Genomic DNA, 22,021 nt, shown 5'->3' with positions numbered 1-22,021 from the left:
TTGCTATGTTTCAGACTTGAACTAGACAGTTAGCTCTGTGTAGTTAGGTATCATGCCTAAACTATTTATCAGTGTGTTTCCAGTTCTGGCCCATATTAAGACTTTAATAAAAATGTACTGGACAAATGAATGTCAAGTGCCATAATAGATGCCAAGGATTCAAAGAGTAACTGGGAAGACGATGACTTGGAAGATGGCCCTTTCACACCCACTTAGGATGTTGCAGCTGCTTTAAAAAAGTTATGAACATTGAATTCATGTTTGGCTTCCCTCTGAGGATATATGTAGGAGGGTAAAATACTCCTTGATGAGAAAAAAGAAGTCACTCTGAGTAATTCTGTCCATTTTAGAGAAGCCAGGGAAAATCAATGGAAAGTAAAGAGCAATGCCCAAGTGGTCAACTCTTAACCCCATCTAGCAAAGGTCTGCTAGTGGAGTCCTAAGTTCCTGGCTCAAGAGAATGCAGCAGTGCAGCAAAGCGAAGAGGCTGTTTCTTCAGAGTGTTGCTTATGTTCTCCCTGTTATGAAGTAAATGAACTGAAAAACAGTCATCTCAGTTATTTTCCAGCTCCAGCAGGCAAACAGTATGCTTCCTTTTTTTTCAGATCCTAAGGGATTAAGTAGGAAGGAAAATAAATTTTTCCACCTCTGCATAGACCTTGGGCAGTTTCTGCTTCACATTAATCCCTAGAGTCAGTCTTACAACCCACAAATGGAAGCATCAGACCTAAATAATAATCTCTGCTCCTGGAAAAAATGGATAATGAACCCAATTTTCAGTCAGTCTGGAGGGGAACTGATCTTATGAGGTTTTTTTTCTTAGGGTCTTTTCTGCTTATTAGTCACTCTGGTACACAGGGCTCAAAGGGCTCATAGCTAATGGATTGGTTGACAGTTCAGCAATAATCTACTACCAGGAAACTTCCAGTTCTCCGTCTATAATCACCCTACTCAGTTTCCTAAGCTTCTTTTCAAACAACAAGAAACTGTTCTGCCTAAGGCAGCATATATCTTCAGGTGTATAGATTCTAGAAGAAAGGTCATGAGAGAAACTCCTTGTCTGAATCCCCAAAGCCATGGAAGAAAAGGACAGGATCAGATTAGAAATATTAGGCTCTTCTTTCTTTGAGTAAATATGATCACAATTATTGGGGCGGAATTTGACCAGAGACTCAATTTCCATTTCTCTAGAAGATAATCGTAGTTCCTTTTTTTCATGTACAAATCCACTATATATAATGACATTTAGCTTTCATATAATACTGCACATTAGCTTTCATATGGTACTTGGCAGTTTAAAAGGAACATTTACATCTTATTTCATCTGATCTGCATAAGAATCCCTTGAAACAGATAATCCTATTATCTCCCTTTACAGTCATCCAAGGATATAGAGGTAACAGTGGTATCATGGGTTAAAATTCTGATCTTTCAGATCTGCTAGAGGTGACAGGAGGAGTTAAGTGCCTTGTAAACTTGCACATATTAACATATTGCTTGATGTGGTGTAGGTTACAAAAGACAAACGGATTCCCCAAGAGTTCTCTTGGATATGCCACCAACCCTACTGTGTCCTTCCTCAGGATGGGCTCTTGCTGTACTCTGAAGTAATGTTGCTGGTGTATTCCCAGGAAAGCTAAGGATACGCATTTGCAAACATCTCTGCAGAGATTTACATAGATTTACATATTGCTTTGTTCAAATCTGTTGTCTCATTTTAAAAGTTTAAATTTCATACACATAAAGTAAGTTCCCTATTCTCTGGAGTAAGGGGCTTATCACATTAAGCTGTCTTCCATAAAGGAGTTCTGACACATGTTCAGTTAGAAGTAAATATTTATTCCAGATAAGTCATAAAATCTTTAATACACCCTCTCTGATTCTGGGTGTAAGGCAGGTTCCCCCACCATCAGCCCAGGAATTTGCCAGCAGAAGAAATACACATGTGGATGTTACCAGTCTACTCCTTGTGTGGAAATGGAATATCAAATTATATAATATGTAGAAGAGTGTTTTGAACAATATAGCATACTATAATGTGGCATACTGTAAAATTTAGAAGTATAATCTTGTTTGTATTATTAGAATAAAAAATAGAGAGGCCTTTTGTGGTGTCTTCAGATCTTCCTTTTTCTTACAGTCACGTAAGAAGATTTCAGAATTTCCATTATCATCATAGGTTCTTAACTTTAAGCAAAATTATATTTCAAACCAACAATTTATGTGAATGAAGCAGTATCATAAATACATTCCAAATATATCTAAGTGTACAAGAACAAGGTATAGATTGTAAGTATAGTATGATCCTGAAATAGGCTTATGATAACTATAATGTGAAACTGTGATTGCTCTGTCTAGATGATCCAGATGGCCTTCATCAACTAGATGGAACTCCTTTAACTGCTGAAGACATTGTCCAGAAAATTGCTACCAGGATTTATGAGGAAAATGACAGAGGAGTATTTGACAAGATTGTTTCTAAACTGTTGAATCTTGGCCTAGTAAGTCATGCATGAGAATAAACGCATTTTTTAGTACAGTTTGGAATTTACTAAGAAGCCAAGCCACGTGATCTGAGTTGTAGCCAAGTGTTTATAATACATCTACTTTATATTAGGCACTGTAGGTTTTGAGGACAAATATGACAACATTCTTTCCCTCTAGGAACTTATAGTCTACCAGAAGAGCCACACAAATACGCACATGTCCACAATGCAAGCTGCATCAAAACCATAAAAGCAGTTCAGCATGCCAGAGGATGGACCATATCCAATTGGGAAATAAAGAAGAAATTCAGAGAAGGAAGTGTTTAAAGTCAGCTTAAAACAGTTAGGCAGCTCCTGGGTGGCTCAGTCAATTGAGCAACTGACTTCAGCTCCAGTCATGATCTCATGGTTCATGGTATCGAGCCCCACATCAGGCTCCCTACTGATAAGCATGGAGCTCACTTCAGATCCTTTGTCTTCCACTCTCTCTGCCCTTCCCCTACTTGTGCTCCCTCTCTCTCAAAAATAAATAAAACATTAAAAAAAAAGGATCATTAGGATTTAACCAGCAGCAGTAAAATATACATGAATTATGAGAAGAGAATAACAGGAACAAAGGCATGCCATGTTTGGGAACTGTAAGCAATTCAATTTGGTCCTCTCCCAGCCAGGCTCCCAGCCCTTATACAGCCCTGACAGGCTTTACTAAGGTCCTAAATGTGCCTGTTTCAGAGGTTCCCTAGTCATGACTTGTAGCTGACGGTTGAGAAATAAGTGTTCCATAGATTCCAACAGACAGGACTAATCACTTGCATGGCCCAAAGGCACTTTTTCCCAGGAGTTCTGGGGAATGTCCAACAACAAACAGAGGCATAAACAAGGGCTATCTAGAAAGAGGGACCAGAAGATTCTCTCATTGTGTAAAAATGTGTTCAAGTTCAGAGTTTAGTCTAGATTTTTTAATCATAAATATGAGAATAATAGTTACATATGTTTTTACTTTTTAACAGATCACAGAAAGCCAGGCACACACACTAGAAGATGAAGTAGCAGAGGTTTTACAAAAACTGATCTCAAAGGAAGCTAACACTTATGAAGAGGAACCCAATAAACCCATAAGCGTGACTGAAAGTCAGACTGGAAAAATACCAGAGAAAGTGGTATGTATATGTGAGTTCATATGCATATGTTATGGATATGTGTATATATGCATGTGCATGAATGTATGTGTCCACCTGTATTTGTATATAATTAATACAATCTGTATATAAGTAATACCTCACTTGGTGCCAGAGAAGATTTGGAGTATGTGACACATTTAACCCACATAAAATATATACTCACAAAATATCAAGTTAAAATATATAAATCAACTCTATGTTGAAAATGAAGATACAGGTTATACTGTATTACACAGTAAAGGTTATGTCTTATACTCCACAGTAAATTAATCCATAATGCTATGTGGCAATGTTATAACCATTCCACAAAACAACTGCTTGTATAATGTCAGTGAACTGAAATCAAATATTTCGCAGCTCTTTCGGTATACAACTTCTGTTCACAGAATGTCATCATCTGCCTCCAGATCCCAAAAACAGAAACTTGGGTTGATTTGGTCCTCTGCCACACCAGCCTGTATACTCCCCGGAGCTAGTTGCCTGAATATGCTTCGCCATTCTATCCTGTGCTCTTCCACCTGCTCGTTCCTCTTTTCTTTGGTTCAGAGGCCTGGAACTGTCCTTTACTTAGACTAGTCATCCATCCTTCCTTCCCCTCCCTGGACTCTGTGCCTCTTCATCTTTTCTTCTGCATCAGCCAAGCTACAAAATCTTTCTCCGCTCTTTGAATTCCCTGTAAAACTCTAGATGAGCTGACCACAGAGGGTAATATATAAGAAAAAAATCAAACTCTTCACCTCTCCTATTTTCTCCATCACAGCATCTAGACCCATGGCTCCTCATCCCCTCCAATGTCTTATCCCAAATACAAGGAAAAAGAGTGTATAGGCTTACAATCATCTTTTAGAGGAGGCTAGAAAACAGAAATTGGGTCTGCATTTTTTTTACTAGATAGCATAACAGCTCTCTTTTGTTCTCTCTACTTCCAATCTCCACCAGCTTTCCACCCAAAACATTTTTGATTTATCAAAGGGCTCATGACATTCACTCAAGCTTACCATCTGAACTGAAAGTGACACAGCTACTGTATTTTCCTTCATTCCCATTTTGTACTCCTTTTTCACCCATCTCTAAAACATTCATATGCTTGACCTGTTTGCTCATGTTATTTAAATGCATCGATGCAAATGAAATATTAATTCATTCAATAAATATTTATTGAGGTATCAATTATGAACAAAGCACTGGAGATACAATGCTTATTTCAAAAGATAGAATCCTTGCTTTCACGAAGCTTAAGGTCTAATGGAAGAAGTAGATGGTCTTCAAATACTCACATATCTTCACTGCAACTGCCTCAAGTTCTATGAGGAAAGAAACATGGTTCTATGAGACTTCATAAAAAGGGAGCCTATTCTGGACTTAGGCTCAGAGAAGGCTTCCCTGAGGAAGTGACTTGAGCCAAAAACTGGAGGCTGTGACCATGAGAGGCCGTGTGTAGAGAAGAATGTGTGGAGTATCTAAGTATTGCAACAAGGGCAGGGTGGCTGCACACAGAGAGCAGTGAGAGATAAGCCAGGGGAGGTGGACCCAGGCCAGACCAGGCAGGGCCATGGATTCTGATCTTCATTGTAGGACCAATGGGAAAACACTGCAGGATTTTAAGCAAAGGAGTTATGTGACCATACTTTTTAAAAGATAACTCTGGCTATAATATGGAAAATACAGTGAATAGATTGGAAGTGGTTGATGTTACATGGTTAGAAAGTCAGAGATGAAAGCAGCTTGGACTACAGCCAGGTAATGGAGAAAGAGAGAAATGTACAAATTTGGGATAAATCTTGAAAGTAGAGCCAACAAGACTACTGATGAATTATATGGAGGAAATGAAGAGGGAGTGACAAGGAAGACTCTTAAATTTCTGTTTAGTCCGCTGAATGGACAATGGATCATTAACTAAGATGCAGAACACTGGAAATGGATCAGGTCTGGGAGAGAAGTGTCCTGTGTACCCTTCCAGATAGCTCTTAACATTTCACGGATAAGTCCCCAAGGTGTGACTGCTCTGTTGGTGTTAGATGTTCTCACATGATTTCCTGTATCTTGGCACCACACATTCTGTAACTTCGAAGTTCTCCTGCTTGGTAAAAGGCAGTCTTATGGGAAGACATTCACGAGAACTGATAGAAGAGAACTTGGCCAAGTGGGAACCTAGAAATTCCCTGTCTATTCTCCAGGAGCAGGAGCCAGGGTCCTCAGGTGCAGCATATGTCTGTCAGCCCCAGTGACCTTTCTATGTGGCTAGATGCCCATATACCTGGAAAAGGGTTTGATCCTACAGGAGCTTGCAAAGGAAGAGGTGTTATTTCACATCACATTCAAGGGCACCAAAGAGGAAAGAATCAAGCTGGAATGTAATTAGCTCTAACAAAATGTTTATTTTTTATTGATTTTTTCCCCCAATGTAGACTCCAATGGCAGCAATTCAAGATGGTTTTACTAATGGACAAAATGATGAAACAGTATCTAATACCTTAACCTTGACAAATGGCTTGGAAAGAAGAACTAAAATCTACAATGAAGACAACTTTGAGGAACTCCAATATTTCCCAAACTTCTATGCACTACTGAAAAGTATTGATTCAGGTAAACACTGTTTTCTGACCATGTGGAATAGAAACAATAATTCCAGAAAATGTGTGGGTGGGGTTTTTTTCTTCCTGTTTTCAGTTTCTAAATGCAATCTTCAATGAAATTTATTGTAACCCCAGGGAAAAGAGTTCACATCAATTTTTTTTCAAAAGAAGTATGCTAGTTATAGAAATATTTAGGAAAGGATAATCATGAAAGGTGGAATTTCAGGATAATTTAATCTTCTTGTTAACAGAGGGTTCATTTATTTGTTCAGCAAACAGTCACTGAACATGTTTGGGACATTGAGGTGAGCCCTGTGCAGATGAGGAGAGAAGTCAACATCCCTGCCTGACCTGCTCAGCCTCAAATCTTATTGTAAATCTTTAAAAAACAAAAAAAGGCTACATTTATTTTCCTCTATTAGTGGGAACAGTGTGTGTAACATAATTTATCCTTTATTTTATTTTATTTTATTTTATTTTATTTTATTATTTTTTTATGTTTATTTATTTTTGAGAGAGACAGAGACAGAGTGTGAACAGGGGAGGGCAGAGAGAGGGAGACACAGAATCGAAACAGGCTCCAGGATCTGAGCTATCAGCCCAGAGCCCGATGCGGGGCCCGAACCCACAAGCCATGAGATCATGACCTGAGCCGAAGTCGGACATTTAGCCAACAGGGCCACCCAGGTGCCCCCATAATTTGTCCTTTTAAAAACAATTCAGATTTTTGCTTTTTAGACACTTTCAGCTTCAGTCTTGAAATGAGTTAAAGTAAACTAAGCATTGGACCACAGCAGACAGGGGCCCAAAACACACTTAGAAACGGATATGTTTTTTAAAAAACTAAGTCCTTATTTTGCCTTGTTCCTTTCTCTTACCTGTACACCAAAATAAGTTAACTGAAGATTGCATTTCATCTCTAATTTTGATTAATCTTCAAGGAAGATAATAATGGGCAAATTTTCTATGGTTGTTATTGTCCAGACAGATGTTCTGCACTGCCTTCTGGTTTTTTCCCCTTCCTTTTCAAAGATTCAGCCCCAGAAGGAAAATTTGTAATAAATATTTCCCCAAGAAGTGACTTTAGAGTGTGCTTTCATTTCTGGAGAACACCCATTTGTCCTTCAATTCCAGACATTGGCCAGATGGCATCAGCCCCTCTGCTGGTGTCTGAAGGGCTTGTATATCTTGAGGGTCCATTTTGAGCCATCTTGCCCCACTGGATGGCAAATGCCCAGCTCAGAACTTTTGTCATCTTGGTGAGTCACTCCTTGTCAGTGTCAGCATGACACCGAACACCTATACAGATGTGACCTTGAGGAAATAATGTGATGGCTGAAGTTATTTACTAGTGCTTTCCCAGGATCTCTTCCCTATCTCCTTTCTCATCTTTCTTCTCTCCCAACCTTGAGGATTTCATGATATTTGAAAAAGTCCACTGTATGGAATATTTTTTTATTTGTTTTATTTATTTTATTTTATCTTTCAGTTTCCTTGACCTCATACTTTATTTCTTTTATATTTATAGGGTTTTAATTTAAATACTTACACTAAGGTACTTGATAGTACTCATCCCTCTCACCCAAGGTCTGAACCAATGGAGAAAAAATAAAACAGGTCGAAATCCAAAATATTTCTGATACTGGTAAAGACTGGGTTGTAAGGGTTGTAGAACACAGCATAGCGTGAGAGCCAAAATGGGCTTGCTCACTCCCTATCCTCAGTCTAATTGTTGGAACAGCCAATCCTTAGGATAGTTTGATTTATAGAACAGGCACTTTTCTCAAGTCCCTGACTTCTACTGTTCCAGGGGAACAAAAAAAAAGAAAGATTCCAAATCCCTATCAGTCAAGAAATGTAGACTAATGCCCATTGCCTACCAACTTTATCTGTGGGAAGGATGAAAAGATGGAGGGAAAGGCTAGGAGTATTTAGAAGAAATCCTTCATGGCCACTCAAAGAATAGGGAAAATGGGCTCTCCTCTAGCACCTTTCTTCAAAAATGGAAAATTTTTTTTAATTTTAGAATTTATATATATGTATGTATATATATATACATATATATGTATATATATATATATGTAGATGTATATAATAAATATACATAGTTATATATTCTGAACAACTATGGAATGATCAGCCGTTTTCTATCAAGATGCAGAACAGTATGTCAAATATGAAGAGTTCCCAAGAAACAGTTAATAGTGGTTACCTGCAGGGAGTAGGAGTTGGGGGATAGGAAGAAAATGTTATTTTCACTATTATTTACTTCTATACTGTTGGAATATTTTTAGTACATGCATACATTCTTTCAAATGAAATAAAGTCTAGAAAGCAATATATACTGCTATTAAAAAGTCAACCTCACATTAAAAAAATAAAGATACATGTATGTTTTTATTTTCAAATATTAAGTTTGATTAATGAAAACAGGCCATTCTTGCCCTCAAAAACATACAGCCTGAGTAAAGAAAAATTGGTGGGTCACCAATCTTACAATTTTCTTTTTGAGTTCATATTACCTCAGGTTGCAAACTCTTTATCATCTATTAGTAAAATATTTTAGATTAAAGTAAATCTTTTTAGAAAAATTATAATTGCCCATTTCTGAAGAAGTTCAGTGCATCTATACATTATCCTATATTCCCAATTCCAACTCCCAATGCCCAAGTCTTATTACACTTTTTATAAATTAAATATATGTGGTTTCAGCTATAAATGTAGGGAGAAATATTTCAATCAGATGCTGTACTTCATAAATTGACGCTGAAAGAGGAAGCTATACTCCACTAGTTTTTTAAAAATTATTTTGTCCTTTTATATAGAAAAAGAGGCGAAAGAGAAAGAAACGCTGATTACGATCATGAAAACCTTGATTGACTTTGTGAAGATGATGGTAAAGTATGGCACAATATCTCCAGAAGAAGGTGTTTCCTACCTTGGTGAGAGTCCAATCTGTTTTGTTTTTACTATGATAGTTTTCACTGTCCAAAGTCAATTAGGGATTTGGCAATAACTACTTCACAAATTTTATCATTCATGCCAAAACAGTCTGAATTGTCTGAGTAACCAGAATTGCCCAGCTTGATAATGCATACAAATAAAATTAACCAGGAGTTTTCAATTCTTTATAGAAGCAGCTTGAGTATAAACATTTCATTTTGTCTTATTAACATTTTCTAATATCTCCATGGAGACCATTTTATTAAAATTTGACCTCTTTTTTTTCAATTGTTTTTGGATAGTCAGAACTAAAAGAGTTGATTTTAGCCAGTGAGGTCTGGATTAGGCTGCAGAAGTTGTGCCTCCTGGTCCAGTTCTGCCACAGACCAGTTTTGTCCCATGGGGCAAGGCACTCACCCAGCTGGGCCTCAGTTTCTACATTTGTAAAATAAAGGATGTTGTGAACTATAATGGGGCTGTTAAACTACTGCCCATGGATCAAATCTGGCCCATTGCCTATTTTTCTATAGCACAGCAGTTAAGAATTACTTTTACGTTTTTAAATGGTTGAAAAAAATATAAAAAAAGAATAGTAGTTCGTGACACTAGAAAACTATATAAAGGGGCACCTGGCTGGCTCAGTCAGTAGAGTGTGAGACTCTTGATCTTGGGGTTGTGAGTTCGAGCCCCACATAGGGTGTAAAGATTAAACAAATACAGTATTTTTTTAATTAAAAAAAGAGAAAACTATATAAAATTCACACTTTAATGTCCATAAATGAAGTTTTATTGGCACACAGCCACAATTCCTTTGTTTCAGTGTTGTCTATGGCTGCTTTTGTGCTACAATGGCAGAGCTGAATAGTTGCAACAGAGACCATATGGCCCACAAAGCCAGAAATATTTACCATCTGGCCCTTTGGAGAAAAAGTTTGCTGACCTTTGATTCTTTGAGCTTTATGCATAAGCTTGAATGTTCTTTGTGCATGCAGGTTGTTTTGTTTTGTTTTGTTTTTTAAAGCCTTTGGTTTTCCTGCTTGGTCTAGTTAATCAATAAGTACCATTTATCTCTGATGTCCTTTGGGGAAGGTGACCTCACAGCCCCTTACTCTGATCTCTGATAGAAGAGGAAGATTAAACAGAAGAGAAAATCTCATAGGACAAAATAATTCAAAATTACTCTCTATGAACTCAATTTTTTTTTCCACATGAAGATAGTTTTACTGTTTTTTTCTCATTATAAAAGAACATATTCATTTAAAAAATCAGTCAGTGCAAAATTATGTTAAAAAAGAAGTAAAAAAAAGTCACTCATGATACCAGCACCCAGGTGACAGTCTATGTGTACCTGTTCAGATGTTTTTCTGTGTGTGTATGTGTGTGTATGTGCACCCATGTACCTTTGTCATTTCTTTCTTTGTTTTATCTTGTTTAAAAAAAAATGGGCTCATGTTATACATAGTACTTTGTGGCCTATTTAATTCAACAGCAGATCAAAGACATTGTTTCAGATCAATCATTGCTTCATACCAATACCCTGTAACTCAGAAATTCCATACTTAAGTCATTTATCCTATGGAAATAGATTAGAAATGCCACAAGGCTTAGGTACAAGGTAGATATTTCCACTACTACTTATAGCTGTGCTTTCCAGTATGGCAGTGGGAAGGGAATTCATTGCCTCAAGTAACTGAGGAGTCCAGGGATGGGGATAGTCTGACTTTGGGTTTGTAAAGTCCACCAACAGTGTTAGGAATCTATCCCTCCCCATCTCCCAGCACTGACTTTCCATATGTTGATTCATTCTAGACAAGCTGCTCCCCTATGAAAAAAAAAGATGATTGGTAATCTCCATCCTCACAGTACAGCAATCCTGGCAGGAAAAGAGCTTCTTTCTCCCAGTGGTCCTAGCATTGAATCTCATTGGCCCGGCTTGTATCACATGCTCCTCTTTGAACCAATCACTCAGCCCAGGGTGGGTGTAGACCCTGAGGAACCAGGCCTGGGTTATTACTCCCCACTTGAGGCAAATATGTCGAGAATGGGAATGGTCTGCGTTCTCTAAAGGAAAACCAAGGTATAGTTACAGAAAGTGTTGAGGAGGCCCAGACCACAGGTGTCCATTAAAGGCTTCAACCCTGGACATGTTCTAGCAGTGGCCACAGACATGTGGAAGAGGCTTCTGCAATTAACTGAATAGGAGGCTGAATTAAGGATCCCAAATAGTACGGAATAGTAGATTCCTAGAAATAAAATCCATATCAAAGTATCTTAATTGCAGTGTTAATATTGTGGAATTACGTTGTGATATTTCTGGTAAGGATTAAACAGTTGATATCATCCTTCAGAAAATAAAATTATATTTTTTCTCTTCCTCACTCCAGAAAACTTGGATGAAACTATTGCTCTTCAGACCAAGAACAAGCTAGAAAAAAATGTTACTGACAATAAGAGCAAACTTTTTCCAGGTATGATTTATATAACTATTTTTCCTACCTTTGAGCACAATAACCCTTTGAGTGGTAAATAATGGCTTTAATAAACATTGATAAATAATTAGAGATTTCAAAAGTTTTAAAATCTGAAATCTTACCATAGGATTAAGTAGCTATAACTTTGGCTATTTTGTGGCTAGTCTCAGCATAGAAATCTGACCCCAAAAAGCATTGAAAAGAAATGTAAGTCTTTCCTGAAGATTCTTAGGAGGTGGCTCATGGGAAAAGGAGGAGGCTACATCATGAAATTTTCTACATACATGAAATTTTCCTTTCAGTATTTTTTTCTCTCCCAAGAGCACATTTTCTCCAGACCACTATCCCTGGTAACCTGTCTACTCCACTGGCTTTTCCCTCCCAAGTCTTTTCTCTCCTCTGAGATAGTCTATGCCCCTATGTTGTGTGATTCCCCCTCTTGGTTTCTTCACTTCTGCATTTCTACCCAATACAACACAGAACCAAGCTGTGCAAAGGAGCCTGCTTTGAGGGGGGAAGGGAGGAACAAAAAGAGGAAGGATCACAAGTTCTTAAGCACGATTTTGTGTCCCTTTCACAGCAGTTGTGTACATATATTTGATGGAATACTATTTAGCCTTTTAAAATGATGTTTTCAAGTAGTTTTCAATAACCTGGAAACATCCTTCTGTGATGATGTTAATGACAAAAGAAAGTGACAAAATTATACTGCCACTATGGAGAAAAATTACGCATCAAAAAATAGAGAGAGGGGCGCCTGGGTGGCTCAGTCGGTTGAGCGTCTGACATCAGCTCAGGTCATGATCTCACAGTTTGTGAGTTTGAGCCCCGCATCAGGCTTGCTGCTGTCAGCACAGAGCCTGTTTCAGATCTTCTGTTCCCCTCTCTCTCTTGGTCTCTCCCCCACTCACACTCTGATGCTCAAAAATAAATAAAATATTAAAAAAAATTTTTTAATACAGAGAGGTCGTAGCACTAGTGGAGGTTTTCATAATGAGAGTAACTGACTCATTTCTTTTTTCTTTTTTTTTCTATAGTAATAATGTTTTTACTGAAAAAAAAAAAACAAAGCTTTTTGTTAGACTGCTTGATGTTTCCTATTTTATTTACAACAGGGATACATTGCAATTGTTTTCTTTTTTTTTTTTTAATTTTTTTTTAACATTTATTTATTTTTGAGACAGAGAGAGACAGAGCATGAACGGGGGAGGGGCAGAGAGAGAGGGAGACACAGAATCGGAAGCAGGCTTCAGGCTCCGAGCCGTCAGCCCAGAGCCTGACGTGGGGCTCGAACCCACGGACCGCGAGATCCTGACCTGAGCCGAAGTCGGACGCTCAACGGACTAAGCCACCCAGGCGCCCCCATTGCAATTGTTTTCAAGTGGTTAGCTACTTTAAGGTTTATGACTTTTTAAAATTCAATAGAAGATAGCCAGAAGGAAATATAGTTTTTTTCAACTCTTGTCCCCTCACTTTTTTTTTTGAAGTATAATTGATATGGAAATTAGTTATTTTTAAGTGTCAAGTGAGCAAAGATTATCCCATCTTGACAGCAAGGGTCCAACTCTCCTCTTTGCATTAGGGTGACCAGGGATAAGGGAATGTGAAGAGAGGCAGAAGGAAAGAAGTCCTGCGATAGCCCCAAATTCTTAGGTGCTACTCTCAGTCATAGAATGTTGTTCAAAAATACAACATCATGGAGAGGTTGAACAACAACCAAGTTATTTTACTTCGAAATGAAGACTCAAACTTACTTTGGGAACTGACATATGCCACTTCATTGCCTACCTTGATTATAGTAAGGAAAATAATCTATGCTCTAATGACACAGTAGCAGAAGGGAAAGAACACTAAACCAAAATCTGGAAAGTCGGCGCTTTGGCCCAGCTCTTTTGCTAACTCGGTGCATATCTCTCCCATTCTGGGCCTCAGTTTCCTCGTCTGTGAAATGGGGGAAGAAAGTTGGACAATCACTAGATTAGACAATCACTAAGATCGCTTTCAGCTTGAAAAATGATCCGACCTTACGCTGTACCCTTTCAACAAATTTATTTCTACATTACAAATTGGTTAATGGATAGGAAATAGGGTTCTAACAACAGTGCTCAATCTGATTACAGCACCATCAGAAAAGAGTCATGAAGAAACAGATAGTACTAAGGAAGAAGCAGCTAAGATGGAAAAGGAATATGGAGCCTTGAAAGATTCCACAAAAGCTGATAACCCGAGAGGAAAGACGGATGAGCCAAAAGGTACGGAATTAACAGCTCTAAGTTAGCAATGAAAGTGGGGGAAGCAAAAAATTTCACCACACAGGCTGATCAAAAATGCACACCCCACCAAATCTGCGAAATCAGCACCATCTGTAGAGAAGAGATTCAGCACATGGTATCTTCATCTGAATAGCAATCTTTTTTAATGTCCTTGAGTCTCTGAGAATGGCAAATTGGTTTTATCTTCTGATGGGCTCAACTGTCCAATGGACTTTTGTGCTTGGAGAGGAAAGCTTATGACCATTGTGCATTGTTTAGTGTCTAATCTGATTTATTAACTTATTAAGCAATATTTCTTTAAACATAATTAACATTCCTCTAAATGTTACTTATTTAAGAAAGTAATCAAAATTTACACATTTAACAGAGCATATTTCCTTAATCATTTACAATGATAGAAATGTGACACTCTTAAGGACCTGATTAAAAATCATAAATCCAATATATCAAATTTCCTTAAATAACCTAAATGTCTTTAAAAGCAAAAAGCACACATTAAATGAGCCCAATAATTACAAAACTTATGTTTTTATTGTTATTCTTACACATTCCTGAGGTCCAATTTTTTTCTGCCTTAGTAAGTTTATGTGATACAAAATTTACTTCTTCCCAGGATTTTAGAGAATTTACTACACCCTTAAAGTAAAAGATCCTGGGCAGGGGAAGGGGCACAGAGGGCGGAGAAAGAAAGAAAAAGAAAAAGACCTTATGAGGATGCAAGGTCTAAGTTGTTAACCCTTTGATTTCAGATCAGGATGAGGATCTGGTTGTATAGGCCAGTGGTTCAAGCCCCTTTTACTATGAAGTGTGCTAGTTATACCATGGAAAATATATCTATCTTCTGAAACTGTCTATACCCAAAGTTGTGAACAGATGACTTAACCCTATTTTTATGTCATTATGTTATATTGACCTCTTTGGTATAATTGGAATGTTACATATGTCTGTCCTATCAGTGTCTCATTAGCAGGGTCATCTAGAGGTTTTTTATTCCCTAGAAAATGAGGGAGTGGGTCCGCACTGTCTCTCGAGGGCAGGGGAGGTGTGACATTCAGCTAATTTATCATCTGAAGATACACCATTGGGCTCTCCTTTCATTATTTATTATGTATAATCATTAGTGGCAATGAACTGATGGACTTGGCTCATTCCTTTCTGGATGCTATGAGACCACAAAAGCTGGTCATGTTCATGGTATAGCTCTTAATTTTGAAGGGACTGCTTGGCCTATTTACAGGTTCCTAGTCTTTGCTGCTCATATAGATAGAAACAAGTTCACATTCATGTTTGATAATAGATCCTGTTTAACAGTATCTGTATATTAAGTTAAAAAAAAACTAGCTATGTATTTAATACCTTGTAACTTACCAACAGCAAAAAATTACCAACAACTTCCCCTTTGTATCACAACTACCTTTGTTGACACTTAATGTCAATCTTTTCCATTTATGTAAGATGATGATGACAATGATGATGATGATGGTGGTGGTAGTGATTTTATGCTCCAATTGGTATCGCTTGGGCTGTAGGAGTTCCTCTGTCCCTCCTTTATCCTTTTAGCACTATGCCCAGTATTTTTAAAGTATCTTTGCTCTCTGGCAACAACAGGGTATTCTAGACCCACTGAATTTTCTCATCCCAAGATTAAAACAAATTCCTCTTCAAAGATTTTTAGTTACTTTTTATAGAAAATATAGAGATCTGAACCTGAGTTATATAGGTTCAAATGAGTAGTAATGTGGGCCCAGAGAACTGCTTCTGTTCCAGTTACTGGGACTTTTTTGAGACAGAGGAAAAATATATTTTTTCTTAATATATCAAGTTCATGTTGATTTTTCCTATCTAACAAGGCTTTATATTATTGTATTTTTTTTCTCTAGCGCAGATTTCATAGACCGTCACAATTCTCTCCTACATCAACATAGCTGATGTATCAATTCTAATTGTTGGGTGTAGTAGCCTGTGTTGAGAAAGGTTATGATGTTTCCTCTGGGCTCAGGAGGAAAGAACTTGGGAATAATTAATTAATAATGTTTGTCATGGGCATAAGAAGGGGGAATTGGTAATATACATGCCATGTTAACTGACTCTTAGACCAGTCACACTGCCTTGATACTTCCCTAGGTCTACTTTGGATGAATGGTAAACTTTTTTAAATGTCTTTTAAAAAAATTATAGCAAAATACACATAACAAAAGTGGTCATACTAACCATTTTTAAGTGTATAATTTAGTGGCATTAAGTACATTCATATTATTGTGTTACTATCACTACCATCCATTTCCAGAACTCTTCTCATCTGCAAAACTGAAATTCTATACACGTCAAATAAAACTTCTGATTCCCCTCCCTCTTCAGCCCCTGGCAACCACCATTCTACATTCTGTCTCTGTGAATCTATTGTAGGTACTTCATATGAGTGGAATTATATAGTATGTGTGCTTGTGTGACTAGCTTATTTCACTTAACATAATGTCCTTAATGATCATCTCTGTTGTAGCATATGTTAGAATTTCCTTCCTTTTTAGAGCTGCATAATATTCCATTGTATGTATATACATACCACATTTTGTTTATCTACCCATTTGTCTATGGATACTTAGGTTGCTTCCACCTTTTGGCTGCCATCAGTATGGCTGTACAAATATCTCCTCAAGACCCTGCACTCAGTTTTGGGGGAATATTCCCTGAAGTGGAATTGCTATACCATATGTTAATTCTACTTTTAATTTTTTGAGGACACACCATACTGTTTTCCATAGCAGCTGTACATTTTTTACATTCCCCCCCCACACAAAGAGTGTGCAAGGGTTCCAATTTCTCTAAATCCTCATCAGTGCTAATGGATGTGAGGTGGAAGGTGAGTGGTAAACTTTTGATAGGTAGCTAACCAAGAAAGAGTGGTCCTGTAGCCTGAGAAAGAAAGCCAGGAACTGGGCTGCACAGAGCACTGCAGTTCAGCCCCACAGAAAACCAGTATGCCTAGGTCATCTCCTCCAGGAGTAACCCATGTGTAATGACTATATTTCCTGAAGACAGTAAGCCATCATCTAAGTCCTTGGACTGGCAGAGGTGGCATGCTCAGTGCTTAAGACAACACCTTCTATCACTATGCAAATATCCCTGGGAATGGATGCTGACAGGTATCTTTGCTTGTTTTAGGAAAACATTGTGTAAAAAAAGAAATCTGAAGGAGTTGATTCTTGGTAGTCTCCTATTCCTATTTAGGATGTGAGTGTTCAAAGGCTAATGATGAGGTTAGATTTCTTTTCTCATTAGGAATTCCATCAGATACTAAGGGGGAGAGAAAAGAGTAAAACTCCATCCATTTAGTGTTACTGTTTGTCATGGCCCTCCTGAAACATTAGGAAGAGGGTAGGGATTGGGGCTAAAATTAGTCCCCTATCCATTATTTGGAGATTGAATTTATTCATACTACCCCTGACCCCTGTTACTCTGAGATAAGGAAAACTGATTTCAGTACAATTTAGAAAACACCAACCTTAGCTTAAACCAAGGGCCAACATTTCTTGAAAACAAATTGAATCCCCAAAGGGCATGTTATGACTCATACCTTTGTATTGACAATTGCTTTGCTGGCACTTTTCTCAAAGATATTTTGTTTCTGTTATAGAACCACTGAGACAACACCTATTGCCCCTGGGCAGAAAAATAAAGGCCTCCATGTGGGTAAAAGCAGGACTTACTGGGTTTTCTGAGACATTTATTCAGCTATAAATACACATGTATTCTGATGGCATGCCTGGCACCATGCTCAGGAAGTAGACCTATTGAAGTAATATAAGAACAAATGCTGACCTCTGAGGACTCAAGCAAGCTTTGAAATGATTTGAGAATGTTCTTAATCCATATGTAGGCAAGCCTAACACAAGCTACATACATGCACATGTATCTCCCTTATCGATGAGTCAGGAGCATGCAGAACAGAGAGAAAGTTGGAAGACATTACAGGGCAGAGCAAGGGATGAGGTAATGATCCAGATAAAACCACTTCAAACAATAATTATAAGCAGAACACATTGTCAGAAAAGTCTGTAAAGAATCTGTTTTGGTCTTGCAGTGTGGGGCGATGGCCCCATCGAACCACAGCAAATATTTATTAATCATGCCAAGCATATGCTGGACCCTGTGAGGAATAGGAATAATAGTGGACATGGGAATAGTAATACCCTCAGTTTATCTCAGGCTTCAGTTTACACAGAATGTTTCCATGCCTCTTGTTTTAGGTTTAATGTAAAAAAAAGTCCAATTTAATTACCAATAATGAAAAGTGGCACATCCACCTTTGAATATAATTGAGTTAGACTATTGAAAGTCCTGTATTCTACAGGGATTCACATTAAGAATAATCTTTTAGGGGGAGCTCCTGGGTGTCTCAGTAAGTTGAATGTCCAACTTCAGCTCAGGTCATGATCTCACAGTTCATAATATTGAGCCCCACATCAGGCTTTCTGCTCTCAGTGCAGAGCCTGCTTCAGATCCTGTGTCTCCCTCTCCCTACCCCTCCCCGGCTTGCACACGCACTCTCTCTCTTTCTTAAAAATAAATAGACATTTAAAAAAAGAATAATCTTTTGTGGTGCCTGGGTGGCTCAGTTAAGTGGCTGAATCTTGATTTCAGCTTGGGTCATGATCTTACAGTTTGTGAGATTGAGCCCCAAGTTGGGCTCCATGCTTGGGATTCTCTCTCTCTCTGTCTCTCTCTCTCTCTGCCTCTCCCCCACGCTCGTGCTCATTCTCTCTTTCTCTCTCTTTCTCTCAAAATAAATAAATAAACAAAAAAAGAATAATCTCTTAAAATACTGATTTCTAATTGGTACAGTCATTTGAATGATTCCATAATTATTCCTAAATTTAGGGGTATGCCAATGAAATCATATTTATTTTAATTTCAACCATATTTATAAAATTACCTAATTTTTCAAGTAAGTTGCTCTCTGGAGACTAAAGAAAAGTACTTTAAAACTTTATTCCATGATCTAAGTATGGATCTATTTGCCAATTCGATGTTTACTCATTCACTTCTGCTCTATGAGTCACTGAAAATCTTTTTTAAAAAACCATCCAAAGGATAAGATAAGTATTAACATACTCAAAAAGTCATTCCATTGCTATCATTTGTCAAGTTTATGGCCAGATTATGGAAATAGGTGAAAAAAGTGATCTCTATGATAGCTTTCACCTAAATATTCTATTATTCCCATATCTTCCTTACAGAAACCAGAAAAGGTAGCCTATTTAATTAATAAATGGCTAACTCATGTGGATGCTGTTATTTTTAAAGCAACATAAGAGGAAACAATTTGTGCCTTTTATTCAAGCCCCAAGCCATTCTGCTAACAATGTCCAAAAATAGTAAGTACAGTCTTCTCCCCTGTGAGTCAGGAAGGATGCCAGGAGCTAAGTCCAGGCACAGGAGACCTACCATCAACACAGGTTTTTTGAGGATAGCAAAGGAGTGTTTCTTCCCATATATAGAAACCATGAACCTTCTTTTTAGAATTCACCCCTAAATTATAAATAAATAAACCAAGGCTCAGAAGATGAAGTGATTCACCCATGATCCATAGCCAAAGAGTGTCAGAGCCAGGCCTTGAACCCTTGTCCCTTGACTCCTATCCAGTACTCAGTCTGAGTATTTTCTTTGGGGCATGTAAAATGTCATCAATGTACAGAAATCCTTACACTGAATGGCTCTGAGGCCCATGTTGGCATCCATGATCCCATTATCACTTACTTTGTTTTATACTGTTCAAAACTGTAATCATGTAATCTTTACAGAACTTTAAGCATATCAAACTTAATTTTTATAAGCACTCTTTAGAAGATCTACTGTCTTTAGTATGTCCAGAATTCAATAGGTTAATTCTATTGATTTCTACAATGTTTTGTTGTTGTTGTTTTCTAATGGGGCTTTGGGGGTGGGCAGATCAGGTCAACATATCACAGTAAGGACAAATTCGTGTATAAAAAAGGGTATTTCTTTGCAGTGCTGAAAACCAGAACAGCCAGAAAAGGAGGGCTGCGTCTTGATTCTGGCCCTCTTCCCATCTGCTTCAGCATATGTTTTAAAGCTTGTGCCATATTACCTCAGCCATGAGCTATTTTTTCCAAAGGAAACTGAAATATATTTGAAAAAAATAGCCCAGCTTTCCAAAGTGGACTCTCATGGGCTTTTACTGCACACTGTGTAAATAAAAGGTTTGCTTTACAGCTCCTGACAGGAGGAAATGTAAATAGGAACCAGCTGCTTCTCTCCAAGAGCAGAGGAACACCTGATTTTATTCACCTTGTTACCAATGCTCCAGTAAACTTGTGGAGATCTCAGTACTGATGGCAGTGGTTCCCAAACTTTGCCCCACATTGGAATCACCTCAGGACCATTTTTTAAAAATGATGCTTGGTCCCTACCTCAGGATATTCTAATTTGATTCATATGAGGAGTAGCCTTGGCATCAGGATTTTTTTAATGTTTTTAAAAGTTTATTTATTAATTTTGAGAGAGAGAGAGAGAGAGAGAGAGAGAGAGCGTGCGAGCGAGCATAAGCAGGGAAGGGGCAGAGAGAGAGGGAGAGAGAGAGAGAATCCCAAGCAGGATTCGTGCTGTCAGTGCAGAACCGAATGCAGGGCTTGATCCCAGGAACTGTGAGATCATGATCGGCATCAAGATTTTTTAATGATTCCCTAAATGATTCTCCTGTGCAGCCAAGTTTGAGAACCACTGCCTTTCTGCCCAGTTTGGTAACAACAACAGGCACTAAATCATTCTAGTCTAAAAGGTGAATCTCACCCAGCTACACTCAGTAGAGGCTCCAGATTCATTCTGGTTCAAGACCAGGCTCTGACCGTTACTCAGCTGTGTCACCCTGGGCATGTCACTTAATTTCCCTGAGCCTTAGTTCCTTCATGAGTAAAATTGGAACTAATAACTCTTCTTTCATAGAGCTCTGTGAAGATTAAATAACATACAGATAGAGTATGTCTAGCACATTTGTAGATATTTTAAACTGTTTCTGCTATAACTATCACTTAAATTCAGAATTCAAATAAACAATTCATTTTTGTTAAGGAAACAGAAATCTATGCCATTTATACTTTAAAAAATTGTATCTTCGGGGCACCTGGGTGGCTCAGTTGGTCAAGCATCCAACTCTTGGTTTTGGCTCAGGTCATGTTCTTGCAGTTTCATGAGTTCAAGTCAGGCCCTGTGCTGGCAGTGCAGAGCCTGCTTGGGATTCTCTCTCCCCTTCTTTCTCTGCCCCTACCCCACTGGTGCTGTCTCTGTCTCTCTCTCTCAAAATAAATAAATAAATAAATACTTTAAAATTTTTTAATATATTTTCTTCTTATTATGATTTGGTTTCTATATAAGAAGACTTTGCCCATTTACCCATGTACTTTATTCAACAAATATTTATTGATAGACTATTCTGTGTCCAGCTTTATTCTAGGCATGGGAGCATATCAGCAAACAAGAAATATTTCTAAGGGGGAAGACAAAAAATAAATTTACGTAGGTTATATGATTCAGTAGAAAATGATAAGTGCTATGGATAAAAATAAAGCAGAAAGGGGGATGAGGGTGATGGGGGGGTTCTATTTTAAATTACAGAAACTGTCATAATCATATGTTATGATCTACAAGATAGTAGTTTAGTTTTTAAATGAATTGCAGTATAGTTTTCTTCAAGCTGCAGTAAACTCATTCTCTGTTATGGGTTGGTAATATCAATATAGTGGATAAAATTGCTTCTTGTGCATTTCATACTTTCTAAAAATTAATATTTTTATAGAAAATTAGTTCCTGAGCAAAAGGCAACCTAACAAGATGATGCCGAGTCCCCTTTTTCAAACTGCCTTAGGCTGGGTTCCTTCTGAAGCAGACCCTGAGAGAAGGAGTTGCGGTCTAATTTAATCAGGAGATGACCACTGGGGGCATAGATACATGAGACAGGGAAAGGAGAGAAGCCCATAGAAAGTGGTTTCACTAGTGGGCTTCAGCTGTGGGCAACTGGGGCTTCCCACTGAGGATCTCTGGGAGGCTGTATGGAATGTTCCTGAGATATAAGGA

The 22,021-nt window shown here is 37.9% G+C and overlaps 1 protein-coding gene across 1 annotated transcript in view; it reads left to right on the top strand.

The window, feature by feature from the left end:
• SCG3 (secretogranin III) overlaps positions 1-22,021 on the top strand; it is a 34,153-nt gene that overhangs the window by 4,238 nt on the left and 7,894 nt on the right. Inside the window, exons 5-10 of the mRNA XM_043555424.1 lie at positions 2,359-2,501; positions 3,497-3,646; positions 6,076-6,253; positions 9,069-9,185; positions 11,571-11,654; positions 13,778-13,909. Coding sequence (XP_043411359.1) covers positions 2,359-2,501; positions 3,497-3,646; positions 6,076-6,253; positions 9,069-9,185; positions 11,571-11,654; positions 13,778-13,909 — 804 coding nt within the window. The remainder of the gene's footprint in view (positions 1-2,358; positions 2,502-3,496; positions 3,647-6,075; positions 6,254-9,068; positions 9,186-11,570; positions 11,655-13,777; positions 13,910-22,021) is intronic.

Source organism: Prionailurus bengalensis, chromosome B3 (assembly GCF_016509475.1).
Source record: "Prionailurus bengalensis isolate Pbe53 chromosome B3, Fcat_Pben_1.1_paternal_pri, whole genome shotgun sequence".
In the NCBI taxonomy this organism is placed as follows: Eukaryota; Metazoa; Chordata; class Mammalia; order Carnivora; family Felidae; genus Prionailurus; species Prionailurus bengalensis.
Note: the sequence above shows the minus strand (reverse complement) of the source record. Positions and strands in the feature narration are given on the sequence as shown.